At 39.2% G+C, this 23,568-nt stretch overlaps 6 protein-coding genes across 8 annotated transcripts; 5 read left to right on the top strand and 1 right to left on the bottom strand.

Annotated features, from left to right (window-relative positions):
- Positions 1–1,202: 1,202 nt before the first annotated feature.
- On the bottom strand, positions 1,203–2,607 carry LOC144199934 (uncharacterized). The gene is made up of 4 exons (XM_077721832.1): positions 2,490–2,607; positions 2,363–2,407; positions 2,035–2,185; positions 1,203–1,942 (listed from the first exon to the last, which is right to left on the bottom strand). Exons 2-4 carry the CDS (start codon positions 2,400–2,402, stop codon positions 1,366–1,368), a joined length of 768 nt encoding a protein of 255 aa, XP_077577958.1. The 5' UTR covers positions 2,403–2,407; positions 2,490–2,607; the 3' UTR covers positions 1,203–1,365.
- Positions 2,608–2,632: 25 nt separating this feature from the next.
- Positions 2,633–5,393, top strand: apoa4b.2 (apolipoprotein A-IV b, tandem duplicate 2). The gene is made up of 6 exons (XM_077721833.1): positions 2,633–2,768; positions 3,264–3,363; positions 3,551–3,695; positions 3,789–3,839; positions 4,405–4,555; positions 4,635–5,393. Exons 4-6 carry the CDS (start codon positions 3,800–3,802, stop codon positions 5,206–5,208), a joined length of 765 nt encoding a protein of 254 aa, XP_077577959.1. The 5' UTR covers positions 2,633–2,768; positions 3,264–3,363; positions 3,551–3,695; positions 3,789–3,799; the 3' UTR covers positions 5,209–5,393.
- A 3,592-nt stretch (positions 5,394–8,985) lies between these two features.
- On the top strand, positions 8,986–11,727 carry apoeb (apolipoprotein Eb). Its single transcript, XM_077721830.1, has 4 exons — positions 8,986–9,133; positions 9,670–9,823; positions 10,229–10,516; positions 11,008–11,727. Exons 1-4 carry the CDS (start codon positions 9,091–9,093, stop codon positions 11,351–11,353), a joined length of 831 nt encoding a protein of 276 aa, XP_077577956.1. The 5' UTR covers positions 8,986–9,090; the 3' UTR covers positions 11,354–11,727.
- Positions 11,728–11,882: 155 nt separating this feature from the next.
- LOC144199932 (uncharacterized) lies at positions 11,883–13,933 on the top strand. 2 transcript variants are annotated; one of them, XM_077721829.1, is made up of 4 exons: positions 11,883–12,099; positions 12,187–12,322; positions 12,697–12,942; positions 13,025–13,933. In XM_077721829.1, exons 1-4 carry the CDS (start codon positions 12,051–12,053, stop codon positions 13,413–13,415), a joined length of 822 nt encoding a protein of 273 aa, XP_077577955.1. In that variant the 5' UTR covers positions 11,883–12,050; the 3' UTR covers positions 13,416–13,933. The 2 variants fall into 2 exon arrangements, with proteins under 2 accessions (XP_077577955.1, XP_077577954.1); XM_077721828.1 differs by having other exon boundaries at positions 13,013–13,933.
- A 3,547-nt stretch (positions 13,934–17,480) lies between these two features.
- apoc4 (apolipoprotein C-IV) lies at positions 17,481–20,568 on the top strand. Of its 2 annotated transcripts, none has more exons than XM_077721805.1 (4): positions 17,481–17,571; positions 19,311–19,350; positions 19,436–19,520; positions 20,299–20,568. In XM_077721805.1, the coding sequence occupies exons 1-4, from the start codon at positions 17,500–17,502 to the stop codon at positions 20,483–20,485; spliced, it is 384 nt and encodes a 127-aa protein (XP_077577931.1). In that variant the 5' UTR covers positions 17,481–17,499; the 3' UTR covers positions 20,486–20,568. The 2 variants fall into 2 exon arrangements, with proteins under 2 accessions (XP_077577931.1, XP_077577932.1); XM_077721806.1 differs by lacking the exon at positions 17,481–17,571 and adding an exon at positions 19,098–19,151.
- A 1,289-nt stretch (positions 20,569–21,857) lies between these two features.
- Positions 21,858–23,106, top strand: apoa2 (apolipoprotein A-II). Its single transcript, XM_077721804.1, has 4 exons — positions 21,858–21,974; positions 22,131–22,175; positions 22,422–22,632; positions 22,718–23,106. Exons 2-4 carry the CDS (start codon positions 22,133–22,135, stop codon positions 22,872–22,874), a joined length of 411 nt encoding a protein of 136 aa, XP_077577930.1. The 5' UTR covers positions 21,858–21,974; positions 22,131–22,132; the 3' UTR covers positions 22,875–23,106.
- Positions 23,107–23,568: the final 462 nt, after the last annotated feature.

The raw sequence follows: 23,568 nt of genomic DNA, 5'->3' as shown, positions 1-23,568 counted from the left end.
AAAACAATTAATTAGCGTTTAAAATTTGGTTTAAGATTTCACCTTAGTGTTACAAATGATAAAATCAGATTACAGTCATAAAATAAATAAATAAAAGGTGAGATGACTTCAAATTTTCAATGCTTTGTAAGTTTTAAATGTCATGTTTGCCACTCTTCACAACAAAGAACTGAGATTATAAAAGGCAATTTCTCCGTAAAACAGACGGTTGACATGACTAACGTGTAAATGAGGGGCAACAGTGTAGACAAATGGTAATATAATTGAAAAAAACAAATGGGGCTCCTATGTGGCCCTAAATAGATTGCGCCCTGGGTAGTCGCCCACATTGTCCATAGCAAAGTCCTGAGTATCACTTAAAAAAAATCTACTTATATAATTGACTGAAGTCAAAAGAGTTGGTTTCATTAGCAGTGAAATTGAAACAAAGCCTTTGTTATGAATTACTGACAGAAGTTAGAGTTACACGTCGCAAGTTTGCGAAATGCAGCTAAACTTCATGCCGTGACATGCATACCTGTCAACTGGTACGTTCTCGCCGTAATTGGTACAACTGAAAGCCCATTTTTATATTGGTACGCTGTACACATGAAAATGGTACGCTAAACGGTGATTTTGAGAAAAAAAAATAAATTAAGGCACTTTCTAGCCATTTTTCACCATCCGCCATTGTTTCTTCCCGGAAACGCATGTCTGCCAAGTGATATATGTACCGGCGCCTCTGATTGGCTAAAAAAAAAAGATCATGATAAACATTTCGTTTTGTAACACTTTCACCATGTGATTTCCGTTTCCTGTTCCCTTGACATAAACATACATTTTCTACTTGTTGTTCGTGATTTTTTACAAAAAAGTAAAGTGGTAAGATTTTCCATGTATTTATACATATATGTAAGGGCGAAAACAAAATTTGGTAAGATCACAAATGGTTCGAGGTTGACAGGTATGGACATGTCTGAGAAAAACAATGTTGTGCCTGTGGCCGGAACGGCAGACCAACCTGTTGTGTCATCCCAACATGTCGAGACGAGGACACGACCGCCATGTCAAATAAAGACTTCATGCCTGTGAAAACAACACACCCATCCATCTCAATGACAAAAGAACATAATAATTGCACAATGCATTATAAAATATGTCCACTTTTGTTTGGATATGATGTATTCATTTTCAGCAAGGGGAAAAAAACACAACAAACCATGTTTGATAACGATTGTGTTTATTTTGCTTTAAAAAAAACAGCAGTGACAGAGTTAAAAACAATAAATATATTTGTTGAGCAATTAATCTTCACAATAAATACAAATCAGATTTCAGCAACATTGTAATTGGGAAGATTTTTTTTACAATCTTGTGCCCTTGAGTTTAATTGCTGTTGACCAAAGAGTCATATTTGGCTTTAATCTGTTCCTGAAGGTCGGTAGCAAAGTGGTCTAGCCTGTCTTTAAAGTCTTCGGCGTAGGGGGCCACCATCCGTTGTACTTCTCTGCTTCGGAACCTCAGCTCGTCCTGAACCTTGTGGGTGACGGGGTCGATGTTGCGTTTGAAAGCCACTAGGTGCTCGTCAACCTGCTTCTTGAGGTCGTCGGTGTAGGGGCCCAGCTTGCTCTCGACCTCGGTGATGCTGCGCTGAAGGGTGGCCATCAGCTCCTCGCTGCTCTGCAAAAAGGTGTCTCTCAGGGTATCTGGATCCACATTGTCGGTGTAGGCGCTAAGCTCCCGCTTCAACTGGTCCACTTTCTCTTGGATTTGAGCCTTCAGTGTGCCGGAGTACACCTCAAACTGATCGCCGACCGAACTCAGATCGCGGCTCAGAACGTTCCTCAAGTCGTCCGCCTCGGCGCTGATTTTATCCATCAGGCCCTGGGCAGCCAAGGGAAGTTTCTCCTTCAGGTTGCTGGCGTACGTGCTGGCCATGTCAGCGGTCTCGGCCAGGTGAGCGCTACAAAAAGGAATCCAGAAAATCTGATCAGATATATCAGATCCGCATTCAAAATTGGAGGTGGGTCCACTCATAATTTTGAACTAATTTACTTGATTTCTTCTCCGAACTGCGATTTCATCACCATCTCCAGTGTGTCATCAGCGCTTTTGCTGGCCTTGGCGATGTAATCCCAGAAAGCATCAGTCAGAACCTCCATTGGAGGCTTTGGAGCATCGGCGTGGAAGAAGTTGGCATTGCAGCCTGTTTAATGCGGGACGCAGCAAACAATGGGGGATTAATGGTGGAAATATTTATCGGAGTACAACCCAGTTTTTTGCGATTTTTGCCCTTTTACAGATTTTGTTCCGCAAAAAACACAAAATGCACAAAACGGCTATTCCAAATAAATTCTTTAGTTCTTATTTGTTCGCCACTTACCAGAAAACACGGCAAAAGCGAGGAAAACAAAGACCCTCATGATTGCTGCAATCAAAATAGGATTTCAAATGAAGTTCAACACCACGTGACACTTATATTTTCAAAAAAGGGCTTGCAAAATCCTCACCTGCTCTCGTGTGCGAGTCTCACTCTCTTGGTTAAATGTGTCTGGCTGCAGTTTGTGCTTTCTATTTATACCAAAGAAGCCTGACAGTTGTACCTGAGGAGGCAAAGTCCAGGAGTCCTTGCCATGTTGTCACCAAATGATCACATGACTTAGCAGAGTGAGGCTAACAATGTGATTTGCAAATGATTTTAAGGAAGGATTGAGACCTTTTTGGTTCAGGGTACTTTTTTCCAACTAGTAATACTGGATCCTGATTTGAACTGAGGACTATACAGTACTGTAAGTCTATCTATGCCCGTAACTGTGTGCAGATAATAGAAGATAAAAGCAGAATGATGTTACTAGTGGACTTTGTAACAGGGTGACGGCAGGTGTGCCTTCTAACATTTACATTGATTGATTGACTGTATTTTTCCGACTATAAAGTGAACTTAAATACAAATGTAAAGTGCTTAGAGTAATATTTCTTTCTACCAAATCTTGACTAAAATCCATTTACCACAAGTAAACAAATCATATAACTTAATCAGTCCAGCAATCCAACAATCAGATATGGATACAAGTAATAGGATGGAAACAGGTAATAGAAATCCACATGATTTGTACCAAAAGTATTGAACTCCAGAATTCAAAAATAAGTGGCTGTGATGTCTCATTTGAGTGAAGCTCATTTTAAATTGTTTGGAAATAACTTTGACGTTGTGGTCAATCAATCATTCTAAGACCCTCGGCTATGACCTCACTCAACATTTTTTGATGTCATTTTACTCTGAGGGACAACACCTCAAGAGGCTGACGACGGCGCCGTCGACTGACCCTTGCTCAGGACTGACTCAGTGCGGCTGTCATGGGAACTTTGACCCAGAAATTGAAGGTATGTGAGTTGAGCAGTCACATTGTAAAACAAACTGCTAACATCTTTTCCCCGCAGCTATCTAATCAGCTATACAGCAGCTCTTGGAGATAAAAGTTCATTTTGGGTTGGAAGCCTGAAAAAGTACATTAAAGCTAGTGATTCATTCCCAAAAGGTTATGCGTTAAAGAAGCCTGCTTTTGCTTAGGACATCATCGCAGATAGTGAGTGACAGCAAGGCACACGCGGCCTGGACTTTGGGATCATTAGCGTCTGCTTTACTATAAAAGCTGTGGCGCAGCATCAGCTCAGCAGAAGCACTGCAGAGTTTTAACTGGCAGATACTCTCACTGGTAAGAAATAATACTAGATCTCACAATGCCTTATTCATCCTGTTCCACTACTATGTACGCTGCTAACCCAAGTGATGTATCTTTTCACTCTAGATCCAACAACCATGAAGGTCCTCGCTGTTCTGGTTCTGGCCGTTTTTACCGGTGAGTACAAATCGCTGTGTTCTTAGACAGAAGATATAGATCGGTCTTTTAATTGGCGTCTCAGAGAAAATATGTATTCTTCAGACAAGTGTGATCAACAGGCACTAGTGCGAACAAATTATTTTCTGTGTATCGCAAACTTCGATAAAAGATGGGTTAGCTTTGCTATTTTTTTTAAAACTATTTTACCTACATAATGTTTTTCTCTCAGGACTGCTTATTGAGGCTGTCGATTCCTTTGGTATCATAAAAAACTAAGGTTAAAAACTTCAAGGAAATAAAAAAGAACAATCACACTGAGTTAATCTTTTTAACTGAGTTTTCGCAGTGTGCACTTTGATTTCAAGATAGTGAGACATTCACATTTACTGGCAACCACTATATCTTAGAATGTACTTCTCAACAAAACAAAAAAATCTCATTTGCCAAATTACACGGCTTTTATGGGACTGGCACCATTCCGGTCTATGGACGGTAGATTCCCAGGGAAAGGAAAGAGTTTAGAGAATAATATGAGTATTTTGTTGGATTGCCTAACCAAAACTGTTCTCTGTTTATGCTTTAGGCTGCAATGCCAACCTCTTCTATGCTGATGCACCCAAGCCTCAGCTGGAGGTGATGACTGATGCCTTCTGGGACTACGTCGCAAAGGCTACTCAGACCGCTGATGACACGATCCAGATGATCAAGAAGTCTCAGTTGGGACAGGAATTCAGGTATGCCCATCTTATCCTTTGGTGACCTTTTGCGGCAAAAGTTGTGGTCTCACAGTCCAATCGCCCTGCTATCTTCCAGTGCCCGGGTGACCGACGGCACTGACATGGCCAACCAGTACGCAGTCACCTTGCACGAACAGCTCCCCCCCGCAGCCAAGGAGCTGATTGCCAAGGTGAGCACCGAGGCCGACAAGCTGAAGGAACGCGTGACCCAGGAGCTGAACACCGTCCGCGAGAAGGTGGAGCCCTATGCCAACAACGTGAAGGAACAGCTCAACGACAAAATGGTGCAGCTCCAGGCCGAGATCAACCAACTCATGGCCATGGATTCCGAAAGCCTGAAGACCGAGCTCCTGAGGAGAAGCGACGAGATCAAGGCCGCCCTTGAGCAGAGCGTGGCTGATCTGCAAGCTCAGCTCGAGCCCCACACTGGTGACCTGATGCAGAAGGTTGACGAGCACCTCCAGACCTTCAAGGATAGTGTCTCTCCAGTGGCAGAGCAAGTCCAGGTTGAGCTGACCCAGAGAGCCCAGCAGATGAAAGATCTAGCCACCCCTTACATCGGAGACCTTAAGGAAACCCTGGACCCCTACGCTCAGGACCTCCAGGCTCACCTCATTGCCCTCTACCAGGCCTACGTTAAAACCAACTAAGTCAACCACAGAATTTACAACAAAAACTGAATCCACAAGTATAAAGTTCCTTTTGGGACATGCTCAGTATTTCAACAAACTGGCTTACAGTATGTTTAACTCTTACAGTCATTGTCGGTGTTGGTCTGTTCCACGCAGTCTTCCATAAAATGGTAAAATAAACCCATAAAAAAACTTGTGACTTATTACTTTGTGGTATTATTACTTTTGAGGTTGAGTTTCGATCACACTTTGTTTCTACATAAACAAAACTGCAAAACGTTTGCAGACAAAACAACAAATCCATTTTTTATTGATTCCAACCCATTACGAATGGTGATAGGGGGGAAAAGTACACACCTGTATTAACCTAATCTTTCTTCACCCCCAACTAACAGAAACTAGCCTGTTAACCAACTACTAACGACAATAAAAACCACAGAACACTGTTTTTTTTTCTATTTTTGTCAACAGTTGTGATTCGATGCTAAATACAGTCAATCAAGATAGGTAGTTGGATTTATCATGTGAAAAAGGTGATCCTAGAAAAATGCTGCATTATTATCTGTATTCTTAATCATAAAACAAAATACAATATCAACAAAAATACAATTTCCAGTCTAGAAAAAGATGGAAAATTGCAAAATTTGGGTTCAACTGTCACAATTTTCCTGCAACTACTTCATTTACACCAGCTTAGCTTATTGTCTGATTGTAATAAATGTGGAATCTGTCAAGATGCCACTGGGGGAAAGGAGCGAAGGTGAAGCTGAGAGAAAAGAAAATGAATTATAGCCATTGCTCAACTCAAGAAAGGATCTGGGCATGATCTCAAATGACAGGTAGAAAAGTTTCGTGCTTCACAGCTGGAAGCGCCTGAACACAATAACAGGCTGTACTTATTCATTTAAAAAAAACACTGCCAATTGTTCCAATCAATCACAAGTTACTGGAAAACTTTCACTTTCACTTTTTTTTTCCACATTCGAGTGAAACCAGGCATGTTCAGGCTTTATGTTTTTGTCAGAGTTGCAACACCACAACGGGACTGGACTGGACATGTTGGGTTATTTGAAGTTCATGAACACATCCTGTTTGCGCTGTTTTGCGCCACCATCCCTGCTGGCTGATTGCGCACACGCTGTGTTACACGGTGGCAAACAAAATTCCTGTTATGCCTCCAGCTGCTTCAGAACAAACTTAACCCTTAACATAACATTTCAGCGCTTTCAAGGGTGCCGTGATGAAAGAACTTATTGTATTTACAAGAGTTTGAAAGACGCACTAATCACATACCATTAAGGATGCTGGGTTTACGGTTAAAATATCAGGATATTTGATCTTTGATACAATTCTTTGAAACCTGCCATCATGGAAACTATTTTTTCTGCATTTGTTTTTCAGTCATTGACTTGTAATTCGCAAGACAATGTAGAAATTACTTACTACAAAAAGTCACACACCACAAGCTACTGACTGTACTTGCATCACAACATAAAATGTGTGAACAAGGGTCATTTTCAAAATTGTTTGAGTCTTGCAATCTTTCTTTTTTCAATTTAAAACAGACAAAAAGCCATCTAAGAAAATCAGCTGATGTCAAGCTGCCAACATCCTTGCTGACTGGTCTGAAAATAACATGTTTGTCAGTGAAGTGACGCCATTCTGTGTGAGCTCAGACAACCGTTGACACACTTCCCTTTTACATTGTTGTATTTTACTTGGTCAGAACTTTTACTGTATTCCTCACAACTCTCACTTCCCATTCATCCTCCATTTGGTCTAACAGATGACCTTTTGTTTCAATTCCTCTGTAAGTCAGCACAACACCAACAATAACAACAACAAAACCTACTTTGCACAATTCATCTATCTTAACCACTGCTATCTGTGGCCATGATTGGAAGTCAGAGGGCAGCAAGTAGTCAACAATAACATACATTTAGTTACAGTTGAATACAAGAAATGTCTGTACACACAAAAGCAGCAATAAACCTCAGCCTGGTGCAGTTACGACCTAAAAAGATGTAAATGTGGTTGCCAGGACAATTGAGTGTAAATATCCCCCCACCAGTATACTACCACATCCTCTACTGTGGGTATCATGTGTTATCACAACCAGTTGCTAATGAGCAAGCCAACTAAACTAATCTTTCTTTGTGTGCAGGATTAGTATCTCAAAGTCCCAAAGGACAAAGACCATGACACGCATGAAGCGAATGAATGTCTTAGTTCAAAATAAATCCAATATTTTTCTCTTTTTATTTGTGACAACAAAATATTCGGCAACAAGGACTCATAAAAATGGATTTGTTTTTCTAAATGCTTCTTATAAAACACCAAATAGGCCTTTTGTTTTTGGGTATTTGTGTCTCTTCATGTCCTAATTATTGATTTAATCAAACAAAACATAACAATGAACATTTTAAAACTAAATAAAATGTCTGAATATATCTTTTAGTCAGAAATTTTGTGTTTTTAACTCAAATAGCTCCTTCAGTTAGTTTATTTAGTTATTTATTCGGCTCAATTAAAATTTTAATCAAATTCTGTTAAAATAATCTTAAACCCATGTCAATGTTGTTGGCCTTTATCCACAGAAAGGTATAACAAATCTAACAAAATAAAGTAGTAAGTACATGGATGTACCTCACTGACTATACAATACAATAGATAATTTCATCAGTAGATCATTAAAAAAATTAAATAAAACAACCAACTCTTTTGATTAGGAAAAAGTAAGCCCCGAGGCTGTTACTAATGCCTTCACCATCACAGAGTATCACAAAAATTAAACTCAAATGTGTCCTTTACTAGCATATATGACATTGCTAACCATCATCCAAACTGTCGATCTTGACTACCATGCATACAAATAACCAGCTACATGATCTAATCAAATTAAGTGATGTAAAAAATCCCTTTACAAAGAAATCTACTATCCTTCTGCGCTTGCTTCCTGCCCATCAAAAGTAATCAACCACTACAATTGCGATTGTCCTACATGCCTTCAACTACCACATAGAGAAGCAATTTGGGTTCCAAATTGCAGGAAGGGTGTGTCTGTTTTCCCGGGCCAGTCTGTCTAGGTGACGATGTTGGCATTTGCATGAAAAAGGCCACACGAAGGGCCAACTTGACACCCTGCTGTTACTTGCTGTTTATATTCACATGAGGCTACTTGGTGATGCTGATCAAATGTCATAGAGATTTAACACCTGCTGAGTGACAAAAAGGGCCATTTTGTAAGATGCGAGTGGGGGAGTCAATTACTAATTTCTCAGTAAAAATGGTTGCTTTCCGTAAATAGATGGATTAAAAAGCACACAATCATGGATATGTAAATGGTACATAAAATGTGCACAGACCTATCTTCTATAAAAAAAGAAATTGATATGTATAACAAATACATGTCATAATATATAAAAGCAAAATTAAAGAGATGTGATTGCCTCTATATAGTGCATGAATAGTTGTTTTTTTCTTTTTATTTTAACCTTTTAAGTCTACACTGACCACCACATTGCGAAAAACAATGGCATGTAAGAAGAACGGTTGTTAGAATGGACGAACAACAATAAGGTTGAGAACTTCGGACACGTCGCTGCATGTCATTGCAGAGAAGTGGGAGGCGTAAACACGCGCTAATCTCCCCCCTCCGCCTCCCCCCACACTCAGCAGATTTCTATATAAACGGCAGGGCCCCGCTAAACTCTGCACAGAGGAAACCAATTTCAGGTGAGACCAGGAAAGGGAAAAAGTATATATACTACAAATATATATATATATATATATATATATATATATACACATTCTCCGATCAATCAAATTCTGAATCTTTTCCTTTCTGATTCAAATGCATTTATAAAAACTTTTTGCAGGTGTGTCTGTCAACAACTGATCATGAAGGTCGTAGCTTTACTTCTCGCCCTGGCAGTCATTACAGGTATGTTTTATTATTCTTTTCAAAACACGTGACTAAAATGGAGTGATATGTTTTCTAACCTTCGAGTCTCTAGGTACTACATAGTAATTTAAATTACGATAAAATCTTCCTACTCTAACCTCCTAAGACCCAGCCAGACTCTTGCAAGACATGCATTTTTATTTTCTTTTTGATATTTAGATTCATTGTGGCCTGATGAGTGTAAAAACAAAGAATTATCTTTTTACATGATGTAGTTTCTGAGAAAAATGATGACCACATCATAAGTGGACACCAGGCCCCAGTAATCCAGAATTTAACATTATCTTTGACAACCAAAAATGTGATGTCCACACAACTGGATGCCAGGTCATAGGAGGCTAAACATTATCCCACCAAAAAGTATGTTAAGTGGATATAATTTACATCTCTATTGTTTACATTTTGTTTGGGTAATTTCCTAAAGCATAAAAAATGATTTATCATATTACAGCAATAACAGCAATGGCAATTGTGTATACAGTACAGTATTTAGCCTGTATCATCATCTTTTCTAGGCAGCAATGCCCGTTCTGTACGCCAGGCCGATGCCACACCAGACCGCTGGGTAGAGAGTGTGGACCGCTTTTGGCAGTACATCTCCGAGCTAAACCAGAAGGCCGATGGAGTCGTTGAGACCATCATGAGCTCGCAGCTCAACCGAGAGCTTGAGTAAGTTACTCATTGTATCCATTTCGGAGAATCGATGATAAATTCTGCTGGCGTTTTATAAATTACCATCTTGTTTAAAAAGAAAACTGTAAAAAATGATTGTATATAGACCTGCCTCTGTTACAAATACTTTACTTAAACAACCTAATAAATGAGGCCTCTCCTAAAAAGGACTTAAAAAAATGCATATCTTTAACACAAGATGGGGGCAAAACACATGCCTCAACAAGCATTGAGAAGCTATACAGTTGTCTTTGAATTCAATTCGATTTGCGTATTTTGTGGTACGCTGCGAAAAACGAGGGACTGCTGCAAAAATATTTTTCACAGTATTCCCGTTGTTCAAGGTTTTTGCGGCACACCGCTCGATTAACTTCTAACGGGCCACCTCCCCTTTAATTGCAGCACCCTGATCACAGACACCATGGCAGAATTGAACACCTACAAGGAGGACATCGAATCTAAGCTGACCCCACTCACCAAAGAATCTGCCAACCAGCTGACCACTGACCTGCAGCTGCTGGCCGACCGACTCCAAATGGACATGGTGGAGGCCCAGGGGCGCAGCATCGTGTACTTGGGCGAACTCAAGACCATGATGGATCAGAACTCTGACAATGTGCGAGGCCGCATCAACACCTACACTAACAAGCTGAGGAAGCGCCTCAGCAAGGACACCGAAAACATCCGCAAGTAGGTTGAAGCGTGCGTTTTCAGAGACCCAAGGCAGGGAAAAAGTCCCATTTTAGACCAATAGTCACTGTGTCTCAATGTTCCCTCTAAGCTGCGCGTATGCGCAATTACGCACTACTATCGTCTTCTCTGCGCAGCAGCAATCATATGGCGCGCAGTAAATAAAATCCAACCATTTTTTTACCCATTTCCCCATGACGGCGCCGTTTACGCGGCAGCCAGTGGCAGTAGCTCTCTCCACTCTTGAGTGTTTTTCGAGTTTTACACCATGTTTTACATGATAAATTAGAGGGAACATTGACATGCACCTGCTTATGCCAGGTGTGATACTGGTGTGCCCATAGCGAGCAATGATGTCGCTCACACTGGTACTCAGTGCGCTCAGGGAGGGTGTCTTTCTGCCCAGACCAACAAAAAATTAGAGGGAACATTGCTGTGTCCTATGTTATATTTCTTAATAAGAATCTTGTTTTTTTCTTGCTGTAAACCAGCACCGTGGCCACCTACCTGAGTGAGCTCCAGTCCCGTACCTCCCAGAACGTGGACACCATGAGGCAGCACGTGCAGCCTTACATCCAGCAGGCTGGCGGCGATGCCTCCAAGAAGATTGTCGATTTCTCTACCGTGCTGAAGACCCAGGCCGAAGGTCTTGGTCAGCAGCTGGAGACCCAGGCCGAGGGCCTCAGGACCCAGCTGGAGGCCACCGCTGAGGAGCTCCGTACCTCCATGAATGGCAAGATGGACGAGCTGACAGAGCTCTTCGCCCCGCTCGCCACCCAGATCCGCCAGAAGTTCGAGACCATTGTTGAAAGCATCAAGGAGAGCGCTTCGGCCTAATGAGTGACACTTAGGGGAAGTTGGGGAGGTGGTTTCCGAGACCCTGGTAGGAGGAGGAGGAAATTGAGAGTTACTGATTCTATCATCACTTTTGATGCTATCAGTAGTGTTTCTCGTTCTTGTAAATAAATATTCACCAAGAGGGCCTTACTGTAATGCACCGAAATGTCTTTCTTAATAGGTCTTTCATTTCAATAGACACCTTTCATACGCCATTCCAGCTAGGACTATTCGATGCAATAATGACAATCGGCCTTTAGGTAGCGCTGCCGTGCTTTTTTGCACTTGTAACCCTTACAGCAGATCAATCACATTAGTACTATATTCCAGCTTTTGCTCTGTGACCCGTAAATAAATTGAGAAAATACCAAACACTTCCTTTGTTCTTATTTTCCCTTCTTATCACAACACAACTAGATAAGAAATATGTAATATATAATATATAATAGCCCTGTATTTTCAATACAAGAATGTTTTACCATGTTAAAACAGTTACATGTTATTTTTTCTATTTGTTTTTGGTTCATTGATTCACAGCTGAGGCCTATATAAAGTATGAGCCAGTTTGTGGACAACACAGAAATTTCAGCAGCTTCAGGTGAGACGAAGAAAAATAAATAAAATGTGAGCGCAAAGGTATGAATTTAATGTAGTGATTTTTTCCCCACCCACTTTACAGATCTATCCACCGGATGTAATGACCATGAAGGCTGTAGTGCTTATCCTTTCCCTGGCGGTCCTCAATGGTATGTGCTTGTAAGTTCAGGAAATTTAACGACTACATGAATAAAATGTAATCAAATATAAATATACTGTATATATTTGCAATACAGGCTGCACTGCCCATGTGCAACAGCAGGCCAACAACTCTCCAAGAAAATGGGAGGAGACAGTGCACAATTTCTGGCAGAATTTAGCAAATCTGGTCAAGGGGTGTGTGCAGACAACAGAGTTGGACCAAAAACTTGAGTAGAGTATTTCATTTCTATACCATATTTTTACACCTATGTGGCACATTTAAAAATTCTATTTTTTTCCTCTGAAATGGTCGGTCGCATAACATATGCTAGCCTAGTGCCAGCGCCCTTTCTGAATAAGCGCCCAATGTATTCACAAAAAACAGAAAATATACCTGCAAATTAGACTGCTATTTGCTGAAAATCTCCCTTCTTTGCTATTTGTTTTGCTCTTTCAGTATTTTTTTGCATTTACTTCATTCCTTGAGATCATTGGTTTTTATTTCAATTTGCTCATGATTTATGCCCAGTGACAATAAATTAATCCTGAATCTGGATACAGCTCCCTTAGCTTCTCATGTATGTTTTTTGTTTGTTTTTTCACAGCACCATAATCACTGATGGTATGTCTGAGCTGAACACTTACATACACCATAACTCCAATGGCCAACTGAGCTCTGACCGTAGAATACAACACCTAGTCACAAGACTAAAGGGGGATATGCTCAGTGCCAAGGAGCAAAGCGTCCTTTTCCACAGACAGCATTACAGCCAACAAGCGCAGAGGCACGCCACAGCCTTCAGTATTGGGTTGAAGGACCTCCTCGACAAAGACATTGAAGACATTCGCAAGTAAGCTCAAGTCGGATGATAGATCTTGAAAAAAACATGATGAGCACTGTCAGCTTTCCCTCCAAATCAGCTTTCTATCCAGCTACCTGAGCGAGCACCAGCAATCCCAGAACCAGGACGCAGTGGACCCCTTTACCCAGCAGAGCTCCCAGAGCCAACAACATCAGCTACAGACGGGGGATTTGGACCAGCATCAGCAACATCACCAAAATCACCAACAACACCAACATCACCAACAGCACCAACACCAAAATCACCAAAATCACCAACAACACCAACATCACCAACATCAACACCAAAATCACCAAAATCACCAAAATCACCAAAATCACCAAAATCACCAACATCACCAAGATCACCAAGATCACCAACATCACCAACATCACCAACAGCAGCAGCATAGGCCTCCCCTATTGGATCTGGTCCCAGACCAGGAGCAACAAGGCACAGTGTTGGTGTCCACTGTTGAGTGATTGCTTCATTAAACAATAGAAGTTGTTGTTGGTCATTTTGTGAACTAAAATTTGATAAGCTCAACAAAGATAGTAATGTGAAAATAATCTACCAAACAATGTACCTTACGGCCGCATACCACGTCTGTCTTTTTGTATACAGTTGCTTAGATGACGACTGGCTGCTATAAAGTAATAAAACAATTAATGGCATTACAAAATTGTACATAATTGTGGAAGGCGTTTGAGTAACAAAGATTCCAGGAAATGGATTCACACTGATTAAATTCAATAAGGTGAGTAAAGTAAAATGTTTTGATTCTGAAAAATACAAATGTAAAAAAATATATATATAATTAACTGTACTGTTATTTCATCCTTTCAGTTTCAAATGTATTTACTTTGTCATAAATTTGTATCATATTTAAATAGTACACATTAGTACCACTGGTTACATACTAAATCTAGCCCTCTCTGTACGAAACAACAGGCTCTGACCCCTAATGCAATATTTAACCTTAAAACTGTACAAACAGTACCATGCCGTCTGCAAAAACATCAGCAGTCTGCATAGAAAGCAAATGAATAAAAACATGCGCCAAGCAGGACTGACACAAACAGCTGTGTTTTCTCTGAGCACAGCATGGGGGCCACGCAAATTGTGACATATCCACAGCTGTCTGGGATGCATCACAAAAACTCCAGAAGATTCATGGCCAATTGATTTGTTGGCCCAAAAGGACATGGAAATTGTCACTCTGTTTTAAAATGGTATTATATTGCATTCCATGTATTCAATGTAGAGTAACCTAGTAAAATCTGAGCCATGTCTGCCAAACAGAGGGCTTGATTTTGTCACAGCAGAAATGTGTAAAAGAGCAAATAAGACTGAGATCCTGGAAACTAATCGGAACACATTCATAGAGGGGTCAGGAGATAATAGTTTAGGGAAGTGAGATACCACTACAACGCAAGACTGGTTTATTTCCCCAAACTAGAAATGAGGAACGTCTGCTGTGTGATGACAAAAGTGATTCAAACTGCTGCTATTTTCTTTTCTTTGTACCAAAAATATACAGAGAATACAGTGAATAATATTCACGTAGTAATCCCTCGTTTTTTGCGGTGTACCACAAAAAAAAAGCAAATAAACGCGAAACGTGGAAAAATATACGTGAAAAACTGTGAGATACTGTAAATAAATCTTACCATGGAATCAGACTTTGAACTCTGGCTTAATCGTGTCAGAGCACTCAGTGCAATCACAAATCAAACACTTGATTACGTGCATGATGGCTTGGCTGACACTCTGGGTCCAAAGGAGCATCCTAGGAGCTAATTTAAATTGATTATTATGCAATCAGTGAAATAGGCCATCGCATATTACTTATACAATAAAGACCACTTTGACTGAAGGTCACACTGACTAAATGACTTGGATCTTATACTTTTGACACCAAGTCATCTCTTACTAGATTCATTGCAGTGACTGTACTTCTGATTTGATAAAATAATGACTCAGGTGACAGCTCTCAACCTTGAAAATGTCCTAAATTGTGGTACTATGCTCTATTTGGCTCAGCTGGGGTAGGAATTGCACCAGCAACATCAGAAAACCACAAGTTAAAGTGAATGGGGGAAATAAACTATCCTGGTCACTTGGTTGATGTCAACATAAGAGAGCAACTACATCTCAAGGTCGCTACATTCATTTGTTTGTTTAATCCAGGGTGCATAACCCCAGTGGGCACACAGACGACAACAGCTATGTCTGTTTTGTCCTCAATTCATTGGCAATGGAAACACAAGTGAACCTAAACCACCATCCCATCCACCTATGCCACATAGCAGGGACACATATAAGCTGCTTGCCTACCATAACACGCACTAACTTTCCTTTCTTCATGTGACACAAGGAGAAAATGACATTAAAATGTTGAAATTTATTCATGGACGGTATGCAAGATTGGCTATTAGCACAGTCTGTCTCACAGTTTTGATTAACTGGGTTTGAATCTCCTCCTATTTAAATGTAAAGTCCAGTGCCTTTAGATTACCGTCATTAAAATGCAAATGCTGGGTTCATTTGATTGAAGAATAACATTTAATAGCTTTGTTTGTATACGTGTATGTGCAATGTGACCCGGCTGAGTTCCAATTCACGTGTCTAACCCAAGTTGAACTTGTATAAACTGCAGTTCACCTGATACTCTGTTTGGATCTAACCACATCACCACCAATGAAAGCAACGCCATGCTGGTGTTACTTAAAACTAGCCAGCATAATTTTTACGGGTGGCCACCTATTGGTTTGACGGGAAAAAGCAGTAAGAGGAAAGATTGCAGTAAAAAATCTGATTTGTTGGTGTTAAAGATTTAAAGAAAATACAAAGTAAGGTCAAGATTTCTATCTATTCAATGTGCGAGTATTAAAGTATGATAATTTGTGTGTATTTTTACAGAATTGCAATATTTTGGCTGGCTTTTTCCAGAACCGAACCACTTTTGATCCAATCATATTTGTGGGTAACTAAAAAAAATAGTGGGACATATTAAAGTATCCTTAAATACAGAAAAAGAGCACAAAAAAAAGACACCCATTCAAAACTGAGTTAATTAAGTGAGCATTGTCTTTCTGAGGCTGATGTAGCATTGGTGACAAGGTCAATAAAAAGAAAAAAGGGGGGCACCACGTGTGCTTGTTTGAGTCCAGTGTACGTCACATTTGTGCAAGGCAGTAGGCTTATAAAGAGAGAGAGAAAGACTCATACACACACACAAACAAACAACAGTTTTATCCACAACAAGAAGATCAACAAAAAGGTATGAGACATTTGATGTCATGTCACTGAGTCTTTTAAATGTCATTTGAATTTAGTAACACAGTCATAACACTCCTTCCATTTCAAAGATTTGGCAATTTTTATGTTAACGTTATACATTTTCAAATGCATATTTTTTTTCCTTTTCAAAATTAGACAATGAAATTTTACCTGGCAGTTGCTGTGGTCATCCTGGCTCTGATAGCCTACACAGGTGAGTAGTGAGTCCACTGTACTTAGCAAAATTTTGGATTTAATGATGACTTTATGAATCGTTGATCGGGCTGACATTTATTTAAATATCTATTTTACTTGTGTGCACATACAGATGCTCAGGAGGAAACTATCGAGGAGAGAATGAACAGGTACGGCGGTCAAATATCCCAGACATTTAACAACTTGGCAACGCAAACCAAGCATTCCTTCGAAAAGCTTGGCAACTCTGACTTCGCAACAGGCATCAAGTATGTTCGTAATATCTCTCGCCCCACCTACACACATACACAAACATGAACAATTTGAATAACGTGTATTTTGCATTTCTGCTCACACAGGAAATGGTTTAAGGACAACTTTGGCTCTTCTTAGGACCTTCAAGTGCACGTCTGAACCTCTTCATCATCAAACTATGTTCTCTTGACTTGCTAAAATGGTTTCCTTTCTCATTGTTTGCTATAATTATGTTTGTGGGAAGACAAGTTACATTAAAAGAATCTCAAAGGCTTTGTTAAAATAAAATATTTGAACATGTTTTCAAATATGTCCATTAAATGCAATATAATTGGTGAATGTGTTTTGAAAATGTGAATAAATGTTCAGGGGGTAATAACACTGAGTTTTTTTCTGTTCCATCAACTTGCATTCTTTTAATTTGTCAGAGTGGCAGTATTGGGTTTTCATGTCTTGTAAATAGATCAATTAGTCCCAAACTAGAATATGAAATGACAATTTCAAATAATCAATTTGTAGCCAGTTCAAAAATGATCCTTAAAAAGCCCATTGTGAATACACACAAAAGAGTTCTAGAAATATAAAACATTAGCAAAATTTCAGGAATACACTACACTAAACCAGAATGTATTGCAGGGTAACTATTATAAACACTCCTAATTTCACTATTTATACATTGTTAAATACCAATGTGCCATGCGATTAAGTGGTCCAAGTGTATATTCTAAAATCTAATGACATCATGTCACCTTCCTTTATTATAAAGGCCTTCATTCATCCTCAATATAAAGCAGATTGGAATATTGACTCTCCTAATTCATAATTTTCTTTCGTATGCAGAATTGCATGATCTGGGGAATTAGGAGGAGACAGATGACATTAAAGAGTGTTGGCCAGCACCATAAGGTAACAATTTAGGCATTTTTTGAGGGGTGATGGTGGGCCATTCAAAAAAGGTGGTGCTATTATTACTATAAAAACAAATTAAAAGTTAGTTTTCTAATGATTGCAAACTAACATGTTTTAAACCCAAATTTGAAGAGCTTTTTTTTTACTTTAAAATAGAATAAACTTGCAGCCCATGCTGTCAAATGACAATATGTTGGGAATAGCTTGAAGATACATGTTTTTTTTCTCCAGGTAATTTATTTTAGTGGACACTCTTTGCAAAAGGCCAAGACTAAATAACTGCACATATATTCCATTTGTGATATAAAATGGCAGGGGATTCAAGTTGAAAATTAAATGTGTGCACATCAATTGTTTATTTGTGTCAACACACAACATGAACAAAGGTGAACTGCAAAAATGGCCGCTCACCTTCCAAATAGTTTCACAAGAGCTTGACTAAAGTTTACGGCGATTAATCATCCACCAGGGCCTACATTGCTTCACATTGCTACAAGACTGACCCGTGGAAGAGAAGCTGGATACAGAATATCACTGGAAAAGATCTAATTAATAGAAAATAATTGAAAAATCAAAGTCTTAAAGCGACAGTAGGTCATTGTTTTTGACGAAAATGTTGAATTGACAAATTGCATCCAGTTTAGCTGTAACAACCCTCGATTACCAACCGTAACGGTCAACTATGTCGTTGGAATAGCATGGCGACCTCTTATGTTCATGCGGTGATAAATATTGATGATCTGGCAAAATTTGAGCATTGGCCCGATCTTGTATGGCTCATAAAGATAATCCCTCTATATACTGTGCTGTAAAATGGTGTTTAGGGTGATTTTTGCTTACTATAATGGGAAAATGGTCGATGACCACCATAAAAGTGGGTATCATAGATGTATTATTGTTAATATATATAGATATATATATAAAATGATAAATTATTGTGATCATAATTTTCTTTTAGTTTGGAGGGTGACCCACATGTACTAAGGGGTGTTAGGATCCTTTTTTTTGCGAACAAACAAAGTCTTCACCCTTGTGTGTGTTTAAACAGCTGTGGGATGAAGAGAGGTTGTTGCTTCAGAGATCAGATTGATTTTTGCTATGGACTCTGTCCACAGAAACGCTGAACATCTTTATCACATGGACTCTTTTCTAAAACTGCTAGTCAGTCGCTTAAGATCTGAGACTTTGACTGGACGGCAAACACATCGTCTGCAAAATGGGCTCCGATACTCGATCCAAAGGGCACTTGCATGATTTTCTGCAGATGTAGGTTCTGAACAGTAAATACCAATATTGGAGATTAAATCATTTATGTACATTTCATTAGGGTGAATGCAGCATGCAGAATTATAAGGTTAGAACCTTAAACGATCGTATGACAATTTCTAACACACAAAAAGAACATTTAGGGGAAAAAAACTACATGTAACTCAAACAAAAAGTCACGCCATTGGGACCAATGTACAACCTGTTGTCTTATATAAATAAAACCGCTCAATAACACTTGTTTCATTCAACTTGCGTCTGCTGGAGCTGCGGCAAAAAAAAAAAAACTAATAAAAAAAAGGTACAACAAGGTGGTTACAATTTTCCCTTTTTACTAAAGTTGATTTTTGAAGAGGTTCAATTTTGTGTGAATAATTTGAAAAGTGACAATCCAGACAGCTTCATAGAACAAAATGGACCTGGTAATAATAATAAAAGATGAATAAAGTTCTGTTTTTGTCTACTGGCAGATGAAATTTCGCATCGTCGTTCTCATTTTACTCATTCAAGGTATGTTCTTTTCCCCTGTGATTTCCATTTCTTCCGCTTTTTTACATTTTATAAAAAATGACAAGATTTCCCCTCCATTTTCCAGCTGTTGTGCCACTTTGGGGGCAGACGCCAACTCCACAGCCACCCGATTCAACTGGAATCCTGACAAGACTTTTTGACAGAGCTCGGTATTGTTGCTTCTCACACAAGCACACACATGCAAGCAAACACACAAACACACTCCCACACACACAAAAAAACCAATAAAGCACACACAAACACACTCCCACACAAAAAACCAATAGAGAACGCACAATCATAAATGAGCAATCAAAAACAAACAAAGGATCCACTCAAATTAAAGTACTGCAAAGATTAGTTAAAATAAGCAATCAGCCGAATACAGAAGGTAATAGTCTATACAACTAACATGCCTGTTCTTTCATAATTCTAAGCCACAGGTGTCAAAGTGGCAGCCTGGGGGCCAGATCTGGCCCGCCGCATCATTTTGTACGGCCCGAGAAATAAATGATGAGTGCCGACGTTCTGTTTTAGGACCAAATTGAAATGAAGAGTATAGATGTATATCACATTTCCTGATTTCCCCCCTTTTAAATCAATAATTGTATTTTTTTTAATCAATTTTTTCTGTGTTTTTAGTTGAAAAATCTAAAAATATGTTTAAAAAGCTCAAAAAACATTGTTTTAGATCTATAAGAAACAGAATATTCAGGGATTTTAATCCAGTTCTTTTAATCCATTTATAAAAATTAAAAAAATCTAAATACTATATCTAAAATGGTTCGGCCCACATGAAATCGAGTTGACATTAATGGGGCCCGTGAACCAACCCGACCCTGACACCCTTGTTCTAAGCACTTCGGTTGTATAGAATATTCACTTTCTGCTTCTGAATGTTGCCAAATTTCCATTCATGCCTTGTAATTGTGCTTATATTGCCCACAGTGCGGCAAAAGAGAATGTCAAAACAGCGATGGACGTGGTGGTAGACTTTGCGGGCGAATACTATGGCGAGCACATCCGGCCCTCGGTGGACAACTACAGGAATTGGGCATCTGGCATCAGGACCTCCGCAAGGGAGAAGATGCAGTACTACTTGCCGTTCTTTGCGGGAAATACAACGGCCAACTGATGGATGAAGTGAACAGCATAGTTGCAGATTGTTCTTGCTCAACAAATAACCACTGAGGTCATTAAAGCAACAGTATGTAGAAATGTGTCTTCAAATAAGAGTTCCAAAATCATTGAGATCTTCCAGTGACTTGCAAGAAAGGGGGTTTATGTTTCATCTTTCATAATAGTGGACAAAATAGGCAATTTTTCCACATTGTATTCACTACTATCCAATGAACTCAATCTTCATTATTGTGTTCAGTTACCATCTTGGACATATTTAAATCAAATTATGCTGCAATACACGGGTTCAACCATTTACATAGTTTAAAAAAAAAAGGTTCTTCAGATATGAATTCAGTAAATTTACTATTATATATACCCTTTATCATATATCCTAAAACTAAGATAAAGAGAAGAAAACACCGAACAGGACAATGTGGCTTAGTACATATGTATGTTATTCTATTTGCATCCTTAGAATCTTTTTGATTAAATATGGAATATTAGAAGAATAGTGAAAATGCCAAATAGTCACTTGATGGATCGTTCCACCAAATTGTCTGTAAATGCACATAATCTGGTATAATATCATTTTTTTGGAGATTTGACCACAATGGTGGCCACAAAGGTTCACAAAGAAAATCTACCGGCTAAAAAGTTGCATGCAAGTGCCCTGTTACAATTTCCTGCTACTTTTTTATTCATTATTTCAAGTGATTTTATGGCTTAGTGAGAGTTTATTCAAAGTCTAGTGTCAATCCACAGGAAAGTGTACTTAAAAAGCAAACATTGTTTTAAAGTCATATTTGTGTTACCTTTACTACCACTGACAAATTTCTGTGAAACTCTGCAGAGGCCTAGTGAGTGTGTTCCAAGTTAAAAAAGATATTGTTTGCTTTCAGATTACATTAATCGATGGCCTATTTGGTAATCATCCAAATTCAAATTATCGGCCTCCTATTTTAATGGCATGCTAGCTTATCAAACTAAAGAAACATAAAGGTTCCCGTCAGGCACGTGATCGATGTGAAAAGGTACCAAAGCTCATCTGCAAACCAACATGGACTGTGAAAGGTCAGTGAGGTGGCGTCTAGACTGGCGCTTCTGGCCTTGATCGAAATAAAAAAAGCAGATGGTGAGCTCCAGGTAATCTAATCAATGCAAAGTTTTATGATCAAACTGTAGATTAAAACATACGTGCGCAGCAACATGCATGTTATCAGGAGGGTCTCTGCGTGTATTATCAATATACAGCCCCAAAGATGCAGTAAATGGAGGTGCATTTCGCAAGACTCCATTGGGTTTTGAAGCGAATACCATGTACACTGGACTTTGTTTAGGTGATGTGTGTGTACGCGTGTGCTCTGGTGTGTGTGTGCTCTGATCAGATGACGTGTACTCGCAGTCCCCCTATATCATCTGGTCCAGATGTGCGCTCCCAGTTGCAGACAACTCACTTTCAGAGCAGACTGTCACTTCTGGGATCCAGACACAATCCAAAGCAGGTAAGTGTTTCAATTATTTCATTCTTTTCCATTTACAGGTATTATACATGAGCATGTTCAAGGATACTAATATCATAGTTTTAGATGTGTTGGTCATTTGCAAGGGAAAAAAAGTGTCTATGTGTTGTTTAATGCAGTGATTTCTTCATCTTTCAGACATGAACACAAAATACGTGATCGCTTTGCTCCTGACTCTGCAGGGTAAGAAAAGGAACCTTGATCTGAAATTCTAATAAGACGTTATGGTAGAAATTAAAGAATAAGAGGGAATGCATTGATTTTGGAGGACAAAAGCCACATTTATTGGATTGCTTTGTAGTGGCTTCCAATAGAAAAGCTAAAGTTTTTCTGTACAAACTGAATTTAGAAAGGATTTTTTTTTAAATGAGACGCAATAACTAATAATTTCAATGCAATGAACTTCATTTGCTCTCTAATTCATTGCAGTCTCTATGAGCCTGTGCGACGTTCCCGCACCAGAGCAGGAGCTTGTGGATAAATACAATGACTTGAAGGCTACCTTCTACAAGCGCCTGATCAATGCATTCGGCAAGATCATGGACAAAGTGGAAGAAGGAAAACAGAGCCAGGCAACCAAAGATTTCATTGCATCCTTCCAGAACAAGCCCCAGCTTGACGCCATCCGCAAGGTTTCCAGGTGAGCATTTGAAAAAGCAAAGGTTCTATCTACACTTTGAACTTAAACTGCAATGTGGAACTCACGGACCTTGTCTGCTGTACAGTGGCATTGTGCAAGAGATCGCCCCCATCGTGGACAAGACCCGTGAAGGCGCTCTGGGCCTGTACGGACACTACCTGCGCCCCCACATCGGCCAGTACCTGAGCGACTCGATTGACGAGATTAAGAAGTTTCTTGATATCTTCATGCCTGCCCAGTAAATAGTGTCGTGCGCTTTTTCTCAGAAGCTTAATGGAAAGCGCACAGTGCTTCAAGCCAAGAGGAGCACCAAGCGTTGTTTCATGTCATCATAAACTGGCCAATCCTGTCCACACCAGATGTATTCAGAATACACAACGTGTTTGTGTTCGGTACCCCAACAATAGTCTTTGTAAGAATGTGTCTGTTTGTTTCTGTGAGTGTGTACAATAAAAGCAACAGGAACAAAAAAAATGGTGTAAAATGTGATTTTTAAGAAGAAAAAAAAGTTTTATCTGATATAATATTACTTATTGTTGTGTACTAAATTTTTTTACAGGATTAAGTTACATGATATAAACCCTCAAGCGCCATCTTTTAACTGTACCCAGTAACAAAAACACTATTACTGACACAATTCCATGTGTTTTATTTTTTCTCACTAAAACATTTTTTTTGTTATATAAGACTGCAAAAATTATAGGGGAAAAATTAAAAAAAATCTTGAATTGGTGCTAAAGTACAGCATGGTAACAAAGACTTACGTAATCGAAGTACTTTGTACCCAAGAGCTTCATATTTTTGGGTTGCAGAGATTTTAGAGGTTTTGCATGAAAAATGTGTGGAAAAGAACAATAAGTTTTAGCTGTGTAGGTGGATAGATTACCATTAAGCATCGCTAACACCTTCTCCGTGAAAAGAAAAAATTACCCTCTC

Source organism: Stigmatopora nigra, chromosome 7 (genome assembly GCF_051989575.1).
Source record: "Stigmatopora nigra isolate UIUO_SnigA chromosome 7, RoL_Snig_1.1, whole genome shotgun sequence".
NCBI lineage: Eukaryota > Metazoa > Chordata > Actinopteri > Syngnathiformes > Syngnathidae > Stigmatopora > Stigmatopora nigra.
This window is presented reverse-complemented; position numbering and strand designations above follow the sequence as displayed.

What these genes read in the sequence shown, in the direction of transcription:
- LOC144199934 (XM_077721832.1), bottom strand. Translation starts at nt 2,402, where the DNA reads ATGAGGGTCTTTGTTTTCCTCGCTTTTGCCGTGTTTTCTG. An exon ending in CGCTTTTGCCGTGTTTTCTG is followed by an intron (nt 2,186 to 2,362) that starts GTAAGTGGCGAA and finishes CGCATTAAACAG; the next exon opens with GCTGCAATGCCAACTTCTTC. An exon ending in CAGTTCGGAGAAGAAATCAA is followed by an intron (nt 1,943 to 2,034) that starts GTAAATTAGTTC and finishes TCCTTTTTGTAG; the next exon opens with CGCTCACCTGGCCGAGACCG.
- apoeb (XM_077721830.1), top strand. Translation starts at nt 9,091, where the DNA reads ATGAAGGTCGTAGCTTTACTTCTCGCCCTGGCAGTCATTACAG. An exon ending in CGCCCTGGCAGTCATTACAG is followed by an intron (nt 9,134 to 9,669) that starts GTATGTTTTATT and finishes CATCTTTTCTAG; the next exon opens with GCAGCAATGCCCGTTCTGTA. An exon ending in CAGCTCAACCGAGAGCTTGA is followed by an intron (nt 9,824 to 10,228) that starts GTAAGTTACTCA and finishes CTTTAATTGCAG; the next exon opens with CACCCTGATCACAGACACCA.
- apoc4 (XM_077721805.1), top strand. Translation starts at nt 17,500, where the DNA reads ATGCAGAATTGCATGATCTGGGGAATTAGGAGGAGACAGATGACATTA. An exon ending in TCTCATTTTACTCATTCAAG is followed by an intron (nt 19,351 to 19,435) that starts GTATGTTCTTTT and finishes TCCATTTTCCAG; the next exon opens with CTGTTGTGCCACTTTGGGGG. An exon ending in AGACTTTTTGACAGAGCTCG is followed by an intron (nt 19,521 to 20,298) that starts GTATTGTTGCTT and finishes TATTGCCCACAG; the next exon opens with TGCGGCAAAAGAGAATGTCA.
- apoa4b.2 (XM_077721833.1), top strand. Translation starts at nt 3,800, where the DNA reads ATGAAGGTCCTCGCTGTTCTGGTTCTGGCCGTTTTTACCG. An exon ending in GGTTCTGGCCGTTTTTACCG is followed by an intron (nt 3,840 to 4,404) that starts GTGAGTACAAAT and finishes TTTATGCTTTAG; the next exon opens with GCTGCAATGCCAACCTCTTC. An exon ending in CAGTTGGGACAGGAATTCAG is followed by an intron (nt 4,556 to 4,634) that starts GTATGCCCATCT and finishes GCTATCTTCCAG; the next exon opens with TGCCCGGGTGACCGACGGCA.
- LOC144199932 (XM_077721828.1), top strand. Translation starts at nt 12,051, where the DNA reads ATGACCATGAAGGCTGTAGTGCTTATCCTTTCCCTGGCGGTCCTCAAT. An exon ending in TTCCCTGGCGGTCCTCAATG is followed by an intron (nt 12,100 to 12,186) that starts GTATGTGCTTGT and finishes TTTGCAATACAG; the next exon opens with GCTGCACTGCCCATGTGCAA. An exon ending in GAGTTGGACCAAAAACTTGA is followed by an intron (nt 12,323 to 12,696) that starts GTAGAGTATTTC and finishes GTTTTTTCACAG; the next exon opens with CACCATAATCACTGATGGTA.
- apoa2 (XM_077721804.1), top strand. Translation starts at nt 22,133, where the DNA reads ATGAACACAAAATACGTGATCGCTTTGCTCCTGACTCTGCAGG. An exon ending in TTTGCTCCTGACTCTGCAGG is followed by an intron (nt 22,176 to 22,421) that starts GTAAGAAAAGGA and finishes AATTCATTGCAG; the next exon opens with TCTCTATGAGCCTGTGCGAC. An exon ending in GCCATCCGCAAGGTTTCCAG is followed by an intron (nt 22,633 to 22,717) that starts GTGAGCATTTGA and finishes TCTGCTGTACAG; the next exon opens with TGGCATTGTGCAAGAGATCG.